The 21,768-nt window shown below is 35.7% G+C and overlaps 1 protein-coding gene across 3 annotated transcripts in view; it reads left to right on the top strand.

Annotated features, from left to right (window-relative positions):
• The window catches only part of LOC128263781 (twitchin), a 58,728-nt gene that overhangs the window by 9,515 nt on the left and 27,445 nt on the right, over positions 1-21,768 (top strand). For all 3 annotated transcript variants that reach the window (XM_052998978.1, XM_052998977.1, XM_052998980.1), the window contains exons 10-31: positions 9-411; positions 538-1,211; positions 2,804-3,295; positions 3,489-3,533; positions 4,050-4,172; positions 4,236-4,295; positions 4,448-4,546; positions 5,738-6,052; positions 6,147-6,272; positions 6,468-6,506; positions 6,642-6,818; positions 7,142-7,369; positions 8,371-8,544; positions 10,155-10,190; positions 11,196-11,228; positions 12,403-12,444; positions 14,765-14,912; positions 15,434-15,807; positions 18,005-18,130; positions 18,228-18,927; positions 19,226-19,579; positions 20,043-21,755. In XM_052998978.1, the coding sequence (XP_052854938.1) occupies positions 9-411; positions 538-1,211; positions 2,804-3,295; positions 3,489-3,533; positions 4,050-4,172; positions 4,236-4,295; positions 4,448-4,546; positions 5,738-6,052; positions 6,147-6,272; positions 6,468-6,506; positions 6,642-6,818; positions 7,142-7,369; positions 8,371-8,544; positions 10,155-10,190; positions 11,196-11,228; positions 12,403-12,444; positions 14,765-14,912; positions 15,434-15,807; positions 18,005-18,130; positions 18,228-18,927; positions 19,226-19,579; positions 20,043-21,755 (6,481 nt within the window). The remainder of the gene's footprint in view (positions 1-8; positions 412-537; positions 1,212-2,803; positions 3,296-3,488; positions 3,534-4,049; positions 4,173-4,235; positions 4,296-4,447; positions 4,547-5,737; positions 6,053-6,146; positions 6,273-6,467; positions 6,507-6,641; positions 6,819-7,141; positions 7,370-8,370; positions 8,545-10,154; positions 10,191-11,195; positions 11,229-12,402; positions 12,445-14,764; positions 14,913-15,433; positions 15,808-18,004; positions 18,131-18,227; positions 18,928-19,225; positions 19,580-20,042; positions 21,756-21,768) is intronic.

The following is a 21,768-nucleotide window of genomic DNA, read 5'->3' as shown; positions in this document are numbered from 1 at the left end:
TTCCGTAGGATCCTGGAGCAACCGATGGGGGCACCTACAGGTGCAACGTCAAGAACGAGTACGGCGAATCAAACGCCAATCTTAACCTCAACATTGAGGCCGAGCCAGAGCCCGAGGGCGAGGGGCCAACGTTCGTGGAAAAGCCGCGAATCGTATCCGAAAACAATGGCAAATTGGTGATAATGGAGTGCAAGGTCAAGGCAGACCCCAAACCAGATGTCATTTGGTTCCGTAACGGAGAAGTCGTCAAGGAAAGCAACAAAATTAAGACCTTTATTGAACAGCGTGGGGATCAGTACTACATCAAGCTGGAGCTATTGGATCCGCAGCTAGAGGACTCTGGTCTTTACAAGTGCAACATTAAGAACACGCTGGGCGAGCTTAATGCAAATCTAACACTCAATATAGAGAGTAAGTATTGTAGTGCCAACACTAAAAGGTGTTATACCTCCCTTCATTTCCCAAGCTGTCCGCGTGAATACTCTTCTTTTGCAGCGATAGTGATTGATATCGTTTTAAATTCTTATTTCCCTATAGTTGTTCCTGTTATCAAAGATAAGCCTAAAATTATTAAGATTATCAAAAAACGTACGGTAGTCATCGAGTGCACAGTAGCCTCTAAGTTTGAACCGAAGTGTACCTGGTACAAGGAAACAAACACTGTGAAGGAGAGCAAGCGACACGTGTACCTGGTAGAGCAAACTAAGGACGGGGAGTTTGCCGTCAAGCTGGAGATCAACGATGTGGAGGAGAGTGACAAGGGGGCTTACAAGCTGGTGGCCAGTAACGAGAAGGGAGAGGCTGTGTCTCAAGTCGTCAATCTAGTTGACATTCCCGAGGAGGAACGCAAGCCCAGCAAGCCGGAAATATCCCGAAAGCTCGCCGATCAAAAGGTAACTGAGTCGAAGACCTTTGAGCTGCTGATCAGCCTGACTCAGTCGGATCGCAAGTGCAAAATCGAATGGTATAAGGGCAGCACCTTAATACGCGAAACCAAGGACATAACCACCACCTTTGATGGAACGACTGCGCGTCTAACATTCAGCACCGCGAGGTCGGAACACACTTCCAACTACAAGGTCATTGTAACCAATGAAGTCGGCAAAGACGAGTCGTCGTGTAAGATTACTGTGGAAAAAGCAACCAAGAAGAAAGAAGATCAGCCTAAAGAAAAGGATAAGTCTAAGGCAGAGAAAGAAAAAGAGCAAAAGGTAAATGAAAAAACTAAAGTATCAGAAAATGTGAAGCACCCGCAGCAGAGCGTAGAATCTGTTACAGAAGAACAAATTCAAAATAATAAAAGCCAGGTCACAGTTCAGGTGAAACAGCAGAGCACTGAGCAGAGCACTCTGAGTGTCACCATTAGTGATGAATCAATAGGCACAGAGGTTATTGAGGAATTCTCACAGTATAGAAAGGAGCACGGAACTTTATCCTTAGAGTCAACGGTTAGTGACTGGCCTGAAGTTTAAACAATTATGTTGACGGTTGATAACGGCAATTAGTACAGCTATAATCGTCAAAAATAGTGTTATATTTAAACAAAGTCAATGAATTCATATACATAGTCCACACGCGAAACGTACAAGGCATTTAATGCCGTATGTTCAAACATGCTTACTTACTAATAGGTACAATATAGTATATCAATTTTGGTGCTTTGGCAAATTGTTATTTAGACTTCTCTAAATAACTGCCAGAGACACCCAAATACAGTTTTATAAGTTCACCGACTTTACCATGGTTAAGTGGACAGAAAAAATTATTTTAATATACAAATTATTTGAATAAATTTGTTATATTGTTAACTTTTAGTATTTATGTTGGAAAGTATGATAGTTTTCTCAATTAACATGTATTTTTCAATCGCGATATCTTTGCCAATATTGCATAGAATTCCTAAAAGTTTACTTCAGTTATTTCGGGTCCATACGAAGAGTGTACAATTTAAATTTGTACAACGTACATTTTTTCACATTGTTATTGATCGGGCTAAGAAATTCATCTGAAAGTAATTTAGCATGCCTATATATCCCTCATAATATTTTAATTTAAAGTAGTTATTCAATAAAAAACTTCCTTTTCCACCGACAAGAAAGAGAACAAATGTTTTTCATCTTAACAAAAAGTTACCGACTGTTGTATGAAAAACCATTATCAAACCCATTACCAATTTATTATTAATATTAACCTTTTTTAAACTATTAATAATTAATGAATAATTATTCAAAACATGACTCTGTAAGGCACGCAAAACGTTAAAAATTCATTCTTTTTACCAAACAGTCCGGCGTGACTCTATATCAAATACCAAAATTAAAAAAGGGACGCGCTTCGAATGTCCCCTTGGATATCTCTCAGTCAAATGCATCTAAGGACATATTTGGAGTTACATTAAAGCCTGTGGGGCAACTCCCAAGTGATGAGGTTTGCAGTATATTTTAGCGGCATTCTGATAGTTGATAAATCGAAATAATTCTATAAATTATTCTTCAAATCTTTCAATTAAATCCTTCAGCTTAACTATCTTACTTTCAGGACACTTTTCTATTTTTCATCTCAATATTTGTTCTTCATCAATCTATTGCAATCCTTATTGACTTTCATACGAACTTCTTATAGTTCGAATTAATTTTAACTAAGCCGACTAGCCTTGAAAACGGTGTGTTTCATATTTAAATATACCTACCTGTTTTATTCTGTATTTATTCTTACTAATATATTTTTGTAAACTTTACGAATTCCCATTTTGGTCAATAACAATACACTTCATTACACTTGAACACCGAAACAAAAAATAAAGGAAATTGAGGAGGAAGAAACAAGTAATAAGCAAAAGAAAGAAGATGAGAAGGAGATTAAGGCGGTTCCGAAAGAAAAGCAAACTGAAACAGAAACAGAGAAGAGCCCGGACAAGGAAGATAAAAAGCCAGAAGTGGAGGAAGAAAGTTCTTCGGACCGTCCATTTGTAAAAACTGATAAGCAAAAGAAAGAAGATCAGAAGGAGAATAAGGAGGTCGCGAAAAAAAAGCAAATTGAAGAAGAAAAGCGTCCCGACAAGCAAGATAAAAAGCCTGAAGTAAAAGAAGAAGCACCAGTTGGGCTGCAAGAAGCCGAAATTCAAGGGGCTCCCGAGTCGAAGGAAATTAGTTCTGAACCGAGAGCTGAGCAAACACAAAAGAAGAAACTCGGTGACAAAAAGGACAAGATAGCTCAACCAGAACCAAAGGCGAAAAAAGAAAAACCTACCTCAGATCAAACTCCCGTCAAAGACAATAAGCTAAGCCACGAAGAGGTAAAATTCTTGCTTCTGCAGTCAACTATTCTGCTTCAATTTTTGTGCCAGCAACCAAGACACATTTCCACATCTTTTCCACATCACTTTACAAGAAGCATGCTCTAACGGATTTTATTGTTTTACGTTCTTGTGAATTTAAAACATAGAAATGCATTGAATAATATTGATCATATTTTATCTTCACTTACAGCAGCACGCAACGGAACAGATTGGACTAAAAAAAGTGGAGCGCAAGGTAACATTAACTATGCTTAAAACACTAAAAATAACAAATAATTAATTAAAGTATTATAAACTATCGCACCAAATTTCCCTTTATAGTCGCCTTCATAATTTATTTTTGTTTGGTGGTTCAAATCAAATTACTTATATATGATAATTTAGAGAGCAGCAAATAAGAAAATAAATATATAATGATGTACGTATCTTGTATTCACACTTATCACAGCATTACATACTGTTGCATAGTGTGTATGTATCGCCCTATGGAACAAATCGAAAAAATAATATAGTTTGAATATCTTATGAGTTACTAGAATATAAATTAATCATTCTTAAAATGTAAGAAAACGTGGGGTAGAACAAATTTGGAACTGTCATTTAAAGCCCCACAATACTTTTACAATGAATGAAATTGTGTTGTATTCACTAATTGTGTAAGGTTTACTAACCCAATTAATTGACTATTGCCAATTTGTGTGAATATGTGGCTATATGTGGGTTTAATGTAACAATTTCTGTTGTGTCTCAGGCAAGTATTGTGTCTGTCAAGGAGGAGAAGTCGTCAGAGGTACGCCGCCAATCCATAATCAAAGCTCAGGAGGAAGTAATTGTCGACGACTTAAAGATATCATCAAGGAGGTCGTCCCTGGCGGTAAGCTTGTTTGTTTTTGTCTCGTTGAATGTAAGATGAGTCCATTTTGTGTTTAACCGAAAGGTTGAAGAATCTAAGACAGAATCTCGACGCTCATCCGTTATTGACAAAAAACCAATGGAGGTGAGTAGACTATAAAAGCGTGTGTTTAATTTTCAAAAAGTGATACAAAGCTGTCGCGAACTCCAAGAGTTTCCAACCCGAGTGGCTGCAAGATAGATTAAACTGCTTAAATCCCAGTAAATGCACCTTTAAGAAAATTATTTCCCGTGTAGCAGGTTGATAGTAAACAATTTGATGCTAACAAAAATCCACAAGCACTAAAAGAAGAGATTCCCAAGCTAAAACCTGCTGAAAAACGACGAACTTCAAAGGTGAGCGATTTAAAAGAAAACCAGTCAAGTGCTTATCTGCTCTACTTCTTCGTTCTTCTTACTTTGTGTGACTAATTTAAAACTAGCAAATCTTACTTTCTAGGGTTAATTTTTAATCGCTTGCAGATACTATTATTATGGCATTTCCGACCATATAAAGTATATATGTAATCTTTGGCTTGTTTGAACTCCTTTACTTAAGGGGTCTATTTACTTTCTGATTTCTTGTTAACACTTTTGACATCTTAGGTCATGCCTGAAAATAAAATATCTCAAATGGTATTAGTTGTTTGTAAAATCAAGCAATTTCAACTAGTGTTAATCCCATTTGGAATACCAGAATGTAAAAAAGTTTTTTTTTTACAAACCTTGATTTTCCGGTGCAGATGAACTGATACTCAAATTATTTTATATGGTACCTCTCTTTTAAGTGTAAATAACGTTTTTCAACAATTTTATTTTCGTCTCCAGTTCTGCTATCCGATTTCGATTTTAAAAGTTGATAAATCTTAAACCAACTTATATTTTTAGTGGTTTAAATTTTTTTTTGATTTGTTGAATCTTAAATGTGTATTAAAATGAATTGAATTAATTTTCTACGTTTTTTTCTCTAGAACTAAAACGTGCCAAATTTATAAATAATTTCCGAATTTTGTTTGAATTAACTATATTATTTGACAGTCTTTAAAATTGTTTTTTTTTTTGGTTGAAAATGTCAATCTTTCAAGAAAATAATCTCCTTTTTTTAGCTTTCTAGCTGTTCAGGGAAAGAAATGCCAGATTTTTGAAAAAAAAATTCGTTTTCTGACACAGTGTGCACTAGGAGAAGTCCAGCACCTACCTTTCTCAAAGACACAGTATAAATATTATGATGGAACAAACATTTTGAATGCAATCAATCAGCTTCTCAAAAAATCCTAGCGAAATAGCTCAACTCTCCGCTGCATAACTGTCAATATAACAAAAGGCTTTTTTTAACAATTGACTGACCAAACAAAAAAAAAACTTTCTATACCAATTTTTAATCTAGTGCGTTTCGAAACAGCTTTAAGGGTATGCAAGCTTGAACCTGTTGAAGTTAGTTTTTTCTATTCGTCTTACTTTAACACTCGCCTTTTTTGTTGTGCCCGTCTATTTATTGTGTTTGCTAAAATGTGTGACCCCATCTTGGTTTATGGACATTACGTATAGGTCATAGAGGAGCAAAAGCCTGCCGAAGAGCTGCCAAAGCTGCGTAAAACATCAATCGCACAAGTAAAAGATGAGCCAAAGCCCGAGGCGGCGAAACCAAAGGCGAAGGCTAAAGCGAAGGCAAAGCCCAAGTACGAGGAACTCCCGGAAATTCCAGACTACGAACGTCCACAGCTTGAAAAGTATGAAAAATCCGAGTTTACCCCATCTGACTTTGGTCGTGAACTGGAAATTCCCAACAAGATGGAAAAGCCCATCCTAGACAGCGCGAAAAAAGAACCCGAGGCCCCTGCTCAGAAAAATGGAATTCCCAAGGTATGTTTCTTTCCCTCTTATAAGTTTTTATGAATTTGCTTGTCGATTGTGCCCTAACATACATGTGTTGTCTGGTGACTGTCTACGTATACAGAAGGCGGAAATGGTGGAGAAGCCTGCAGAAGAACCTAAGGGCTTGAAGATCGGCAAAGGTAAACTTCCTGATGAGGATGACAGTCGCGATGGCGCCGTGCTCAAGCCAGTCATAATAGAGCCCGAGGTAATTAATGTTAGATAGTAATTTCAAAAATTACACTGCGCAGAGAAAAAACAACACAGAAAAACAAACATGCTTCAACGATTTATACTTAAAAATTATTTGTTTTTAACCACTAAGTCAAGTTTATGTTTGTTATCGTACAATTCTCTTCCCCTCTATAACTACAACCCAAACGTTTTTCACGACAATTTTCAGAATGAAAAACCTGGGATCGGAAACAAAAAAATTCCTGAGGTAAGTGAAGTACAAAGGCGGTATACACTTACACAAAAAGCGAGTGCATGTCGTATTTCGGGATACCGGATTGAACACAGAATAGAATGCTATATCACACTAATCGACAAACACCCCTTGAAAAACTGCCCCTAGCTGGCCGATAAACCATCTGTACTAGATATTATAAAGCAGCGCCGTCGTTCCTCCGTCAGAAATCTGATGACCAAGGAACCAATCCAAAATGAATCATTCCTTGGTGTAGTTTTAAAGCCAGTGATTAAGGATGCTAAAGAGCAAGCTGCGCCTCAGCAAGCTAAACAGTTGACGAAGGTAACAGACACGACAATGTTCGCAATGTGCGAGCAATGCACTTCTGTAAATGTCTCTTCTATTGCCTAAACTTTCTTCACGTCTTCGACATCTTTTGCACTTTCACATTTCGGGTACTTCTACACCCAACTTTAAGCAGAAAACTCTAACTTGAACTGAAAGTATGTATTGTTCGCCGACTCGCACTCTTTATGTCTGTCTCTTTCCCTGCCACTCTCTCTATTTCTTCATATCTATCCTTGTATCTGCCCTTGTCTATATGTTTATTGCGCACACTGTATTTACTCAAACCCCTAACACTCTACAAACCCCACACAATCAAGGCCGATGCGACGGAACAGTTCGCTCCTACAAAGGCGATCAAGGCGCACGTGTCCGACTTGAAAAAGCCCGAGGCTCTAGCAATCCTTGAGGATGACTACGAGCGGCCCGTCTTAGAGAAATACGCCCCTGTAGACATTGATAAAAAGAAATCTGAGAAACCCACACCAGCTATTATCACACCGGACACTAAACACCCTGAAGTAAAATTGCCAGTAGAAGAAGTAAAGGTAAGCATGGAAGTACTAAGTTTCAATTGCTCTCTAATAAAAACCAATCCCGTAAGTTGTAAGTTGTAAGCCATATGCCTACGAATTAAAAACATATTCATAAAAACATTCTTGTATATAAATGGTTTCAAAAATACAAACATAATATAAAATAAAGATCACAAGGCGGTTTAATTGGAATGTATATGTTACCACATATTTTAGACGTTATTTATACTCATATATATATATATATATATTTATATATATAGATATATTCATGTGTATATTAAAAATGTTTATATAAATAAATGTTTATATTAAATGTGTTGAAAAATCTTTTGTCAAAAATATGCAATCGTTCTCACAAACTGTTTGATGTCTGTCTCTTCTTGTCGCTCTGTCTAAACGGTTCCAAATTTGTAAAATTAGTTCGAATTTCGGTCTATATTGCGTTAATATGTACATATGATCTAATACAAAATCGATCAATGTTAAATTCCGAAATGATGTTCAATTTATTTTAATTTAATAGTACATATTCCTGAAGCAGTCTTTTAGTTTTGCCATTAGAATGTCAGCTTTTAATTTTACAATAACGGTGGGTACTTCATTTCATTGCTTCACGACCAGTGAATATACCATCCACACGTAAATCCATACTGATATTTAAGTGTATACAAACATGGCACGTAATTAAACCATTTTGAACGATTTTAATACCGTAAACTGAGTTTTGTATATTTTCCAAACTCACTTGAACACACTTCTATTCTATTAAATTTTCCAATTAAGCTAAACCAAATTTGTTTCTTTAAATTTTCGTATGGTTTTTGATTAAAGTGAGTAGGAAGGCTTTATATAAAATTTCCAATCCCAATATTGCAATAGAAACCGATTTGCAATTAAATGTATCGATATACACATACGGCACCACAACTGACGGCTTTATAAATAAATAATAGAAATAATTGTATGTGCTTTATGTTTCTACAAGAGGTATTGCATATTATTTTCAATAGGAGGAGAAACCAAGGGTTCCCAGGATGCAGCCGCCTGCCCCAGGTGAACCACCGAAGATCGAGGTGATCCGGGAAAAGCGTCCATCACTGGCCCCGGAGCCGCCAAGTCGGCGCGGATCTTTGATACCGCCGGCCGATACTGGTCGTCGACCGTCGCTTATCATCAATGATGAGGTAAGCAGTGCAGAAGACTTGCAGGTCCCATTTTTTATAAGCTCACGAGTGATGTTTAAACATAAGGGTATGGTAAATCTTCCACTCAAAAAAAAAAGAACCAAAACTGGGAAATTCGCGAACATTTGTCTTGAGCGAAATTTAATAAAATAATTTTTCTGATGTGTTCTACTCTTTGAACTAGAGATTGCCATAGATTGGATTTTAGAGGCGACCCAGTTCACCTTAGGATATTTTAAGAAAGGTTTAACACGAAATATGTAAATTAGTTTAGTTAGTTTACATTTAAAACTAAAAAAAATCTTTTATTTTTAAAAAAAGTTTTACAGCCTTAAATATAAAAACAACAATTTTTGAAAGAAATGATTTTTCCAGCAATGAACAACAATTCATCTCGCTTGTTATAGGGCTTGTTTGGATATTGAGTATTTTTTTGAGGTATGAGAGATTTGGGGATTTTAAGGCCATCATAACGATCTATTTCTGTTTACTCTGCCGTTTTTTCAACATATTTTCTTATTGAGTTGTCTTTGCTGGAATACTAAATACAGGTTTTGTGCCTTTGATCGGTCATCATGTTAATAAAATTATCGTCCTATTATTAGAAAAGGAGGATTTTCTTTACTTTCGGTAACTTTTCTGAGATTTAGAAAAATTAAATTTGGCTTTTCAAATTTGTACATGTTTTGGAACTAATTTTTTTGAGTGTGAATTTTTTAAATTGAAGCAATAAGCGGAAGCTTGCAAAAAAGAGCTTAAATGGATTTTCTGGGAAACCAGTATAATGTTGAATACAATGTGGTCAACGCAAACAGGTCAAAACAAATCAAATTTTTGTTTTGTCTCGGTACATTTGATTTATGTTGGCCTAAAGCGAGTTAGAAACAAAAGCATACGACTTATGAATCACATTTAAAGATTTATTGTTAGAAAAGTGTGACATTTAATATTACCTATTTTCAATTTATACGTTCACATAAGTATGCATGTTTTTACACGTGTATATACACAAAAGTATACTTGAAAATCTTTATATTTATTTTCATGACGCTTACATAGAACTTTCCATAGGCTTTCCATATGAAATGAACGACATTTAGGTTGTAAGAGTGCATTATTTTGGCGAAATACAATCAATTGTAGCCTTTCAAAAGCACCGTACTTAGTAGTAGTGTAGTGTCTACTTTCAGGCGTTGCGCGGGTACACTTGATTATTCCTTTAAAGTAGTTTTTATTGTTTTACTTGTAAAGTACAAAACATTTGTGATTAAATTACTGCTTTGTCAATTAACTGTGATAATGTCTGATTAAGTGTATGCGTTTATGAAAACAGTAAATCACTCCACTGTAGCTAATTTATATATGTATTTACTATGTTCCCTTTTATGTACCTACCATATATGCAAATGTCCTACAAACTAAACAACAATCAACCCGCCAACCAACAATCTATCAACACAACTTCATTTAATAACAATCCAACAAAACTGTTTTTAAACTCAACAATAAAACATTAAATACTCCAACGCATATCCTTTGCATTCAACAACAACACTCGTACACCCACTCCGCAAATCCTTCACCAATGAACAACCACCACAACAAAACAGAAGAAACTCCGTCCCGGCGAAGTAATGGACACGCGGGTAAGAAATCTCAATATTTTACCAAGCTCATATTCTCTTAAAAAAGTCAATGGTAATGCTGATGTGGGTATAAACATCCAGCAAAAGAGAACCAATTGGGAGTACACATTAAGATGCTTCGTATGACCCATATGGGTCTATAGGGACACCCGAATCTGTAGTATGCCAACGCTTTATTTTAGGCACATCGTGCTTGCCCTCGATTTTGGTCTAATATATGTAAAAAACAGCAAACAAAAACGAAAAAGAACGTTCGTGGTTCAAAAATAGGGCATAGCAGCCCAGATATACACAGCAAATTTTTATTTTTATTTTTATAGCACACTAAAATGTTGACAAACGAAAGCTAAAAATAAGCCAAAGCAAACATTGTTTGAACATAAGAAATACTTTCTTTTTCCCCAGATGTAGTCGATTGCACAGCGGTACGTCACTATGCCTGCCAATGGGTACATATATATTCATATTCATATTCATATTCTTTTCAATCGTGCCCTTCCTACGTATGCAATTGTATGCTGTAATCTATAGAAGTATATGTGGATATTCTATATATTTTTCTGAGGATTATATACTAGTTTGTTTCATTGAATGGTGCAGCATAGAGAATATTTAGTTTTGATTCATATCGGTCATTTCTGCTGCTGGGTTTATTGTTCAAATAAATTATTGCCAGTGATCAGACAACATCTAGTTGATTATCTAATAGTCACTGAATTGGGATTACGTACACTTTCAGTTCGGTAGAATGTAACGTTAAGTATTCAAGGAAATACTATTATTCTAAATATTGGTATGCAAACTATGAAAACAACATAAAGTTGCAGCAACACACACAGCATCTGATTAAGAATATTGTCTCCCAAAAAGCTTATAAAAAACCAATCCAAACACAATTTTTACACAAATTGATATGCGAAATACCTACTTACAACTCGTATTAATTCAATGACGTGTGCTATAATATCATGTTCAGCATTATAATACGATTCAATAATATTACAGTTGTTGAGGCCAGGCGAGGTCGGTGAAGGACAGGTGAGAGTTAGCTTCACATCGTTGTTTCAAATTAGTTTTGTTAGTAGAACTTATTTTTAACACTTGGTGATTTGCTATCAATCTTAAGACAAAACGCACATACTTCAAAAATAAATACAACAAAATTCATCAAAAAATGGTCCTTTGACTCGAAACTCATTCAAAGATACACGACTCATTTGCTGTACTGGAACCTTACACATTTACCTGTAGAAGTGCAACAATTTCTTTTTTATTTAACTACCGTAACTTGAATCAAATGAATTAAAAAATCGTTTTAAAATCAGTAGCTATTAAACGTCATAACTCGTTTTAATTGCATCCAATATTTTTAAGCCCTTGCAGAGTTTATTATAATTTCAGTCAAAAACTAGCAACGGAGTAATCATGTCGGAGACATTTCCGACCCAGGAGGAGACCTAGTATTCGACCTAGCATTGTCCGTGTTTCTGTGTCTACGCAAACTTGTCTCTTAGTCGGATCGGTCCAGATCACGACAATATCCCATAGCTAGCTCGCATAGGAATAATCCGAAAATTTAATGAGAACAATAAAACTTAGCTGTTTTTTAATTTATTAATATACGTTGAAATATAGAAATAGTTTTATATCAAAATATAGTCGTTTAAAGAGTATTTAATTGTTTTAAAAGCTGCAAGGGTATATAAACCTCGGCTGGCCGAAGTTTGCTTTCTTTTTGTTAAATGTAGTAGTTGATAAACCCAATTAAGTACATTGGATTTTTACTTTATATTTATGAACTTGGCCCCATTTTATATTTTATAATGCAGTATTAAGCCAGCATGTACACAATTTAGAAAGGAATCTTGCATTACAAATACAGATATATATAACAATCCAATAAATAAATAAAATAAAATAAAATATGACCCCACATTAATTTGTAGTTCCACGACATAATTTGTCAGCTCAGTTTTCGTTTCAGTTTGCATGTGACACTTCATTTTTTCAATTTCAATTTTTCATACTTGCGAAAACCCTTTTTTGAAATAAGATCGTCTTAAAAATGTAAAATGTTCTTAAGATTAGAACTCACATTATATAAAACACTACGCTTTTATTTTAAAAATAAAACAAAATTAAAACCGAAGTCAAGTGCTATGACTTACTTACCCATTTTTCAAACTTTTTTTATTTTTCTTAAATACGTCAGCAAAAGCAACAACGACCCGGAGAAATGGGGGACACGAAACAGGTCTTAAAATTGTGGTCGAATTTATCGACAATTTCTGCTTAATATTATGAGTTCGCTTGCCTTTTATTAATTCTGTAAATGAATTATTAAAGTAGTAGGGTTTACATATGTATGTAACATTCGGTGTACAATTTTTGTAAATACCCATATTTTTATAATCCAATCATATACTAGAAATATTGTACAATATGTTGAATCAACAATTTTCAGAATTATTTTTTTACGCAAAATAGATAAACTATTAAAAAGTCTCCTTATTAAAATAGACTTTTAGGCAATATTATTTTATTTATACCCTTGCAAAGGGTATAATAAATTCAGGCAGACATTTGCAACACAGCGAAGTATACCCTATGAAGTATATAAATTCTTGATCAGTGTCTCAGTTTTAAAGCTATCTGCATGAAACTTTCCCCAAAGTTGTCTTTCTATTGCAGGTAGTACGTTAGTCGGACCGAGCCGGATCGGAATCGGAAAACGATTTCATATAGCTGCCATAGGGACTAACGATTAATTAAACTGCAAATCATTATAGCTTCAATGTTTTTAAACATATACGATGATAATTTTAATGTTTTCAAGAATATTTAATTTTTGTAATGGCTGCAAGGGTATATGAACTTCGGCTTGCCAAAGTTTTCTTCCTTTCTTGTCTTATGCTAAATTTAAATTAAATTTATTTAAGTCTATAGATCTGTATACTCAAAGAACTGACTGGTTTCAATTTGAATTTGCGATTCGTACAAATTGTTTTTGTTGGTAAATATAACGAATCAAAAAAAGAAATTTATAGGTCAAGCTGACAATTATTGTAACACAATAGTTGTTTTACGTTACCTTATGTGTGATTCTGAGAACAATGTATATTGCTCTTCCATTTCTAGGCCTATTGTTATATTTCTTTTAAAAAAATGACTGTTGGGTTTTAGATAAAACTTTTTTTAAATATTTTTTGCGGATATCTTAGATTGTGTAAAAATATAAATATAAATTTTTAGAGGAGTGTTGAACAATCGAATTCTTAGTTTTTACTTGCACGACACCTATGTTTTTCGGGCGTAAAAAGGAATAGTTTAAGCAAATGCACTACTGCTGGTATTGATTTTCATAACATAAATAATCTTTGATAATAAAAATGGTCAGTTCTTAACAAGCAATGCTCTACCAAAAGACGAAAATTTGTTTCAAATTACTTCTTTCACGGCTTTTACAAAATTATTTATAGTTAAAGTCCTTAAAATAATAAGAAATATATGAAATAAGAAATATATGAAAACAAAAGGGGAAAAACCAAGTAAGCGTGCAATGCGATGTTCAAAACATCCTCTAAAGCGTATCTAACGGATAGGATGTATTTCGGTCGGTTTACAATTTGCATATCTTCTGGTTGCATTCTTTATGGATGTTTGACGTTACTTCTAATGTTTATCAATTACAAAAAACGTACCGAGAGCGGTGCAGCTAAGTGCCTCTTTCAAGGAAATCAGGACGACTTAACACTTGAAACTCCCACTGCATCGAATGTGTATCCATTTCAATTGATATCACTGGTTTACAAATTAAAACCAATGAAATCCTCCGGAGATCAAACCTTGATTTTTGTGTGCATAATTTTTTTTTTTAAAGTGTTTTCATGTCTTGAAAAGAGGTGAAAAACACTATTTACACTTAAAAAAAAATGCTACCAAACAAGAAAATTTGGAGTATCAATTTTTCAATCAGGGAGTCCATCTGCGCGGGAAAATCAAGGTTTGAACTCTGGAGGATAAGCCAGTTTAATTTATAGTGTTAATTTATGTGGAACCATGTATGGATAAATAGATCTATTATCTTGCTAGGATTGCGATATATAAGTAAATCATTTTTATTAACATTTTTACATCATTATTATGTCTAACCGTCACCACAAGTAGAATGTGTTTGTAGTTTTTTGTACGTTACTTTGACAGTTTGGTATACCTATCCTCACACTGTCAGCGGAATGCATTTGAATTTTTCGTTTACAAATTATTTTATATTTATGTCATAAGAATATTAACAACAGATGAATGTGTATTATTCAGGCCTATTCCGATTCTTACGATTCGCCAGATTTGACTAATCCGAATACATTTTGGAGTTTATCTTTTTAATAAGGAAATCGGAACATGCCTGATTATTTTTAAGCCTTATAAAATTCAAAAGGCAAATTCATATTGAATGTTAATCAGGATTGTAATCATCATAATTTCTTGTAATCAGTATCCCTTATATTTGTTTATTTGTTTATATCTTTCCCCTCTCTGTCGTCGCCCTATATGTTATTGTGTTTGGTCAATAGCGGAGGAGACCTTCCATTGATGTGCGTCGTCCAAGCGTGCAAGATCTAGAAGATCTCATTAATAAACCATCCACGCCATTACGCGATGTCGGGGATGGAGGTCCTCCGTCAATCGTCGATGTCCAAGAGTCTTACTCCGTCGTGGAAGGTATGTATCCGCTTGTCCAGTAGTTTTGTGATGTCGGCGAAACATTCAGGGCTCGCAAGCCTCACCCATTGTAAATTTAATGGGCAGAAAACAAAGAAAAGCTTTTGCTATGATACTATTAATATCATGAAAATGTAATGTAATGTATCCTAAACTGATTATGATAATGTCCTATGTCATATGTCAGCCATAGAATGATAGGATAGTCTGATCGGCAAGCTATTCCTACCATGATCGCGTAAGTTTCCTAAATTTGGTTGGCTTTGAAGGAATATGGTTTTATAAAATTTCGGAACCATCGCTTGAGTGTGCAGAGTCTAATAGGTGCGGTAAGACTGAAATGATATTTAAACTTCGGCTTGCCGAAGCTATCTTTTGCAGTCGTTTTTTATTTTTAAAGGTCTCATTCGATTTTACTTTGAGTGTGGCTATGCGAACCCCTATATACACACTCTGTCCAGAGGAATCGTACTAACCAAAATGTATTTGTTAACGTGAGCATGCTTTGTACTGTTTTCTAGACTCGACTGCGTACCTCACCGTTGGTGTCGAAGGCAGTCCAGCACCTACATTCAAGTTCTACAAGGGAGTTAGTGAGATTCTTGAGGGCGGTCGGTTTAAGTTCCTCACAGATGGGCAGACAAACACAATTACCTTGTGTATGCGTAAGTGCAAGCCCAACGATGAGAGCAAGTACAAGATTGTGGTTGCAAATATTCATGGTGAGGATTCAGCCGAGATGCAGCTCTATGTGTCTGATTCAAGTGGCATGGATTTTCGTGCCATGCTAAAAAAACGTCGTTATCAAAAATGGGACAAAGACGAACAGGACCCCAATTGGGGTGACCTTAAAGAAACGGAAAAACCGTTGCCGGCCCTTAAAAAAGTCGAAAGGGTAAGAACCAAAATATACGCTTTAAACAGACTCGCCGATGAAGGTGTGGAATTCTCTATCATTTATTGGCACTCCGATTCAGTTTAGTACAGCGTTGCTATGTACCTAAATCTTATTTACTTCTTGCATTTATATTTAAAACTTAGCATTCCATATTTTGTAAGCTTATTAAACTGAATCTATGTAGCAACAGAAAGTTTGCTGCAGCTTAAGTTTCATTTAGTTATTCCCAGTGGATCAAAAAACTTGATTTGCGTCAGTATTGAAGAACTATTAAAATTCAGCTAACGAGGTTAAGTCAGGTGAAATATGCAAAAATGTTTCAAAAGCTATTATTTTATAAAGACACCGGAAATGGAGTTAACGTTCCACAATTTTACACTGAACATATTATTGTTTGACTATTGAAAATAAAATTTAGGGGCCAGGATCGCGTAGACCATCTTTAGCTGAGCTGATTCCCGATTGGCCGACACTACATCCGTTTCGGCGAGAGGAGGTGCGCTTTAGTTATATTTATGTATACAATTCATTTCCAAGTCAATTCTCTGTCTGTATTAATTATATTATTTTTCAGTGGTGGAAGCGACTATTGATTTTTGCTGATTTTTAATAGAAAAATACGGTTTGGATATCAATTTATTTTATTGCGTATTTTTGTTCTTGATATCAATTTCAACCGCAAAAAACCTTTTCTGAAAAGTGTATTAAAAAACTTAGCATTTCCTCTGAAGTAGAAGAGATCAATTTGAATTTTGTTGTTTGTTACTTAAGCTATGTGTCATTCCATGAAGAGTTTTCCACTTAACAACACATCGCATCTGTATTGCTTTATGTTTGGCCGAAGTGCTCAAAATGCTTGGACAAATTAGAGCCCTGCATAAATAAAACGCGTAGTTGACATAATTAAAAAAAAACCGAAAAATAACGAATACAAGCCAAGCTACCTAAACAAATGTCTTTCGTTATTTTCGCGGTTGGGGCTCCGAGCTATTATTGTGAAAATTTGTAAACCCCTTTTTGTTTGCTTCGTGTAACGAAGGAAATACAAATTTTAACAAAAATAAGAAGAACTACAATTAAATATTCTGATCTGGTCCGATTTATGATCAAGAAGAGCCTAAATATATATGTATGCTTCTAATTAAAAATTCGATATACGATAGAAAAAAATATTTTGAAATAATCAGCACTTGCTTATAAAAATAATAACATGGCTAACCGAAAAGTATTTTAAACAACTCACATTTGTATAAAAAAAACCGAATATATCAATTTTAAAAGTACAGTAGAGTCGTACTTATTAAACTTTCTGCAAGATATCGATTTTATTGTGAAGAACCCACAAAATTCACGATGGAGGTTAGGGCGTTAAATATTTTGACAAGGTTCGTCGGCCTTGACTCAATTTCCCGAAACAATCCTAGCATATTATGACCACAGGTGCGTGAAACTTAAAGCTTATTTAATGGGTTAGAAGGTTATTTTGATCTGTGTGAAGATCATAAAATAGATTTACATCAAATTTACCCGATAATTATTATCGTAATTTATCGTTTTTGCAAGGTTCTAATGTGTATAAATATTTGTAAATAATGGAAATTAGTTAACTATGATTTATTAAAATAATAGAAGAAGTTAAAATGTGAGATTTTTCGATTTCTTTAAATAGGCTCTGACCAAACCTTTTTTTTGTTTGGTGCGCAAGTTGAAGGTTAATAGCCTTATTTGAAAAAAAAAATAGTCATCAATTTATCATAACGATTGACAAGTTCCAAAAAATTGAAATTTTTATTTATTATTTTCTGTCTTTTTTCACTTATTTTGACCCAAAAACTATCTTTATTAATAAACGAAAATATACACTTGGTTTTTCACCACTAGCAAGTTAATGTTTCAATAAATTAATCTGCAGAGTTATTACAAATAAAGATAAAACATCCTTTGTTTTTTGGCCTCGCATTAATAAATAAATATAAATACGAATATAATAAGAAATAACCCATCAAATCAAAATATGTCTCTCATATATATGATTTTGTAATAAAAATAATATTACTTGCGTGTATATGTGTGAAGTATTTTGATAAGTCACAATAATTTAAGAAAAACCAAAGACCGTTTAGTAATCGTATATCAAATTTACATAACTTTACCCATTTTTGACAACGCATCAACTAAAACTACGTGAGCACAGAAGGTTGAGTCGTTCCTCAGCCCACTCATCGACCAATTCGCGAAAGAAGGAAAGGACAAAAAGGTTGTATTTGAAGCCAGATTCAGCAAGCCCAATTGCAAGCCTAAATGGCTATTTCGAAAGGACGTAAGTAAAAGCTATTCGGCCCAGCTCGACATCGAATAATATCGAATATCGAGAGCTTTGCAACCGGACTTACCCACTAATACTTACTTAATTATAGGAGGTGTTTACGGGCAGTAAATTTAAGTTCAAGCAAGAAAATGAAACTTATCAGCTGATTATTACGGGACCAAAAGTCGAAGACACCGGCAAGTACACTATTGAAATCGGAGGCGTTTCAAGCACAGCCTTTTTGAATGTCGAAGAAGCCGATCCCACCTACACGTTTACAAAACCCCTCAAGAAGAAACTGGAGGGATTTACCCAGCACGAGACTACACTGGAGTGTTCTGTCAGCAGCAGTATGGCCAATGTGCATTGGTTCAAGGACAACACAAAATTGGAGTCTGATGATCCCCGGTACCTTATTTCTAAGGACATAAACGGAAACCTGAAGCTGATCATCAAGGATTCTGTTCTTGAGGACGCCGGTCTATACAGATGTCAATTGGATAAGCAGCCAGATAAGACTGAGTGTAACCTTAAGGTTACGGAGTACCCGTACAAATTTGTTAAGGTTCTAAAGTCTCAGCAATGCATTGAGAAAGACACCGTAACGCTTGCCTGTGAAATCGATGATGCTATGGGTGAAGTGCAGTGGTTCCGCAACGGCGAAGAAATCAAACCCGACAAACGCATTCAAATTGTGAAAGACGGTCGAAAGCGAAAGTTAGTCTTAAAGGACTGCAAGGTAACCGATGCCGGCCAATTTAAATGTACAACGAATGCTGATAGTACAGAGGCGGAAATAATTATTAACTGTAAGTCTTCATTTGACAGCGCTAAAATTGATTAATCATTTTTCAAGGTTCTATTTTGCAATGAGTCAAATGGGAATCTCCAATATAAACTATGTATCATCTGATCTATTAGCACAAAACTAATACTGATTTAAAGCTTGATTCAATATATCGATTTTTATTCGAAAATAAGTCGGACGCATAAGTTAATTTTTTAACTTTATTTATTTATTTAAACCCAGTTTTATAAAAGCTTTGCCTAATTTAATCTTAACACATTGTGTTCTCTCGTTTTTATTTTATAATGTACATTTTAAAGATCAAAACCGATTTAACAAGAAACTCAAGGACACGGATGCGGTTGAACGAGAAAAGTTGGTTCTCGATGTGGAGCTCCAGGATCAAACAGCGCCATGCGACTGGAAATTTAACGGAGAGCCAATTGTACCTAGTGAACGTGTTGAGATCAAAAACTTGGGTGGCGGCAAGCATCAACTGATTTTCAACAGCCTGGATTTGTCTAATGAGGGCGAAATAACTTGCGAGTCTGGACAGCTTAGTTCGAAATGCAAACTTTCTATCCGCAAGGGAGAAAGTAGACCGAACATTGATTGCCCTGATGAATTTGCCGGACCTATCAGTGCCCCTGTGGTTGTGGTAGTACCATTCAAAGGTAAGAATACACCTAGTAAGGGGATCAACAAATGACAACCCATGAAAACAACACCTAGCTTCAACAATCCAGAATAAATTTATTTTCCAACTTTATATATACCTTTAAGAAACTTTCGATTTTTGGTCGGATAATTTATGACATAAAAATCCGTTTTACAGATCTTTAACAGAGAAATAATTTAAAGTTTTCAAAATGTTTGTCAACGTAGCCTATAGATTTTAAAGTGTCATATACCGTTTGCTAATTAAAACATATATTATCTAAATTGATTGGTTTCAACTTGGATATAAAATAAAATATGAAGGGACAGCAAAATTTTGTTAAGGTCCTTAAAAAAAACTCGTTTATTGAAAAAGGTTTTAAAACGTTTTCATGGTGTCAAAAAAAAAATGATTGTTAATTTTGCTCCTAGTCTATGTTTATAATGTACAGAAATAAATTAAAAACTTTTTTGATTTAGTTTCCGGTACAAAGCAAACACCAGTAGAGGCCAAATTGTTAAAAGACGGAAAGCCGTTGCCTGTTAAGGATGTAGAGGTTGCAGTTACCGACGACAAAGTTACGTTTAAAATAAAGAAGCCGTCAAGGGATTTATCTGGACCATATCAAATTAAAATTTCCAATGGCCAAGGCGAAGATACCAAAGACGTTCAAATTATTTGCCAAGACGTTCCACAGCCCCCCCAGGACGTTGATATTACAGATGTATATCAGAGCTCTTGCGTAGTTAACTTCAAGCCACCAGCTGACGATGGTGGCACTCCCTTAACCAAGTATGTTATCGAAAGGCAGGACTTGAGTAAGAAACAAGGCTGGGAGCCTGTCGCTGAGGTTCTACCTAATGAACCATGTCGGAAAAAAATTGATGACTTGGTCCCAAAAAAGCAGTACAGATTCCGTATTCGTGCTGTCAACATGATTGGCCCCTCAGATCCGGCAACATTCAAGAATACAATACTCGCGAAAGATCCATGGGATGAGCCGGGAAAGCCAAAGGCAGTGGATCTTACCGATTGGGATAAGGATCACGCGGATCTCAAGTGGGAAGCCCCCGATAGTGATGGCGGGGATCCAATAACTGCATATATTGTAGAATACAAAGAAAAGTTCTCAAATGATTGGGTTGCCGGCAAAGAGGTTGACGGCGATGCTAGAACTGCTACAGTTGACGGCCTAAAAGAGGGGTCACAGTACGAATTCCGAGTCCGTGCTGTTAATAAAGCAGGTCCGGGTGAGCCTAGCGACAAGACAAAATCCATCATTGCCAAATGCCGTTTTGTGAAGCCCTTCCTCGTTGGAGACGGCCTTAAAAACATTACCGTAAAGAAGGGACAAACCATTCGATTCGATATTAAATATGATGGTGAGCCAGAACCAACGGCAACTTGGGTAAAGGGAACAGACAACCTAAAGTTCGACAGCCAGCGCATTTGCTTAGATCAGTTGGAAAGGAACTCATCCATTACCATTAAAAAATCTGTACGGAAGGACACAGGAAAATACAAATTAGTACTGTCAAACAGCTCAGGCACAATTGAGTCTGAGGCCCAAGTTGTGGTACTTGACCGACCACTTGCTCCTGGGGGACCGTTCGAGCCTGAAGAAGTTCGCGCCAACCATATTAAAATGAAGTGGAAGCGTCCAGAGGATGACGGCGGTTGTGAAATTACTGGATATGCATTAGAGCGCATGGACGAAGAGACGGGTCGCTGGATACCTGCTGGCGAAGTAGGTCCAAACGAAACTTCGTTTGATTTCAAGGGACTGACGCCGAATAAGAAATACAAGTTCCGCGTAAAAGCTATTAACAAAGAAGGCGAATCAGAACCTCTTGAGACTTCCGATGCCATCGTTGCAAAGAATCCGTATGACCCACCAAGTCCGCCTAGCCAGCCAGTCATCGACGATTATGATAACAAGAGTGTTCTCTTAAAATGGAAGCGACCGCCATCAGATGGCGGACGACCAATAACCCATTATGTTGTCGAAATGAAAGACAAATTCTCACCTACTTGGACTGAAGTGGCGAAGACCGAGGACCCCAACCCCGAGTGTACGGTGGACGGCCTTAAGGAAAAAATGGTGTATCAGTTCCGAGTTAGGGCAGTGAACAAAGCGGGCCCCTCCGAACCTTCCCAGCCAACCGACAACCACCTCTGCAAACACAGAAATCGTAAGTCTAGTCA

The sequence above is a fragment of the Drosophila gunungcola genome, unplaced genomic scaffold (genome assembly GCF_025200985.1).
Source record: "Drosophila gunungcola strain Sukarami unplaced genomic scaffold, Dgunungcola_SK_2 000018F, whole genome shotgun sequence".
In the NCBI taxonomy this organism is placed as follows: Eukaryota; Metazoa; Arthropoda; class Insecta; order Diptera; family Drosophilidae; genus Drosophila; species Drosophila gunungcola.
This window is presented reverse-complemented; position numbering and strand designations above follow the sequence as displayed.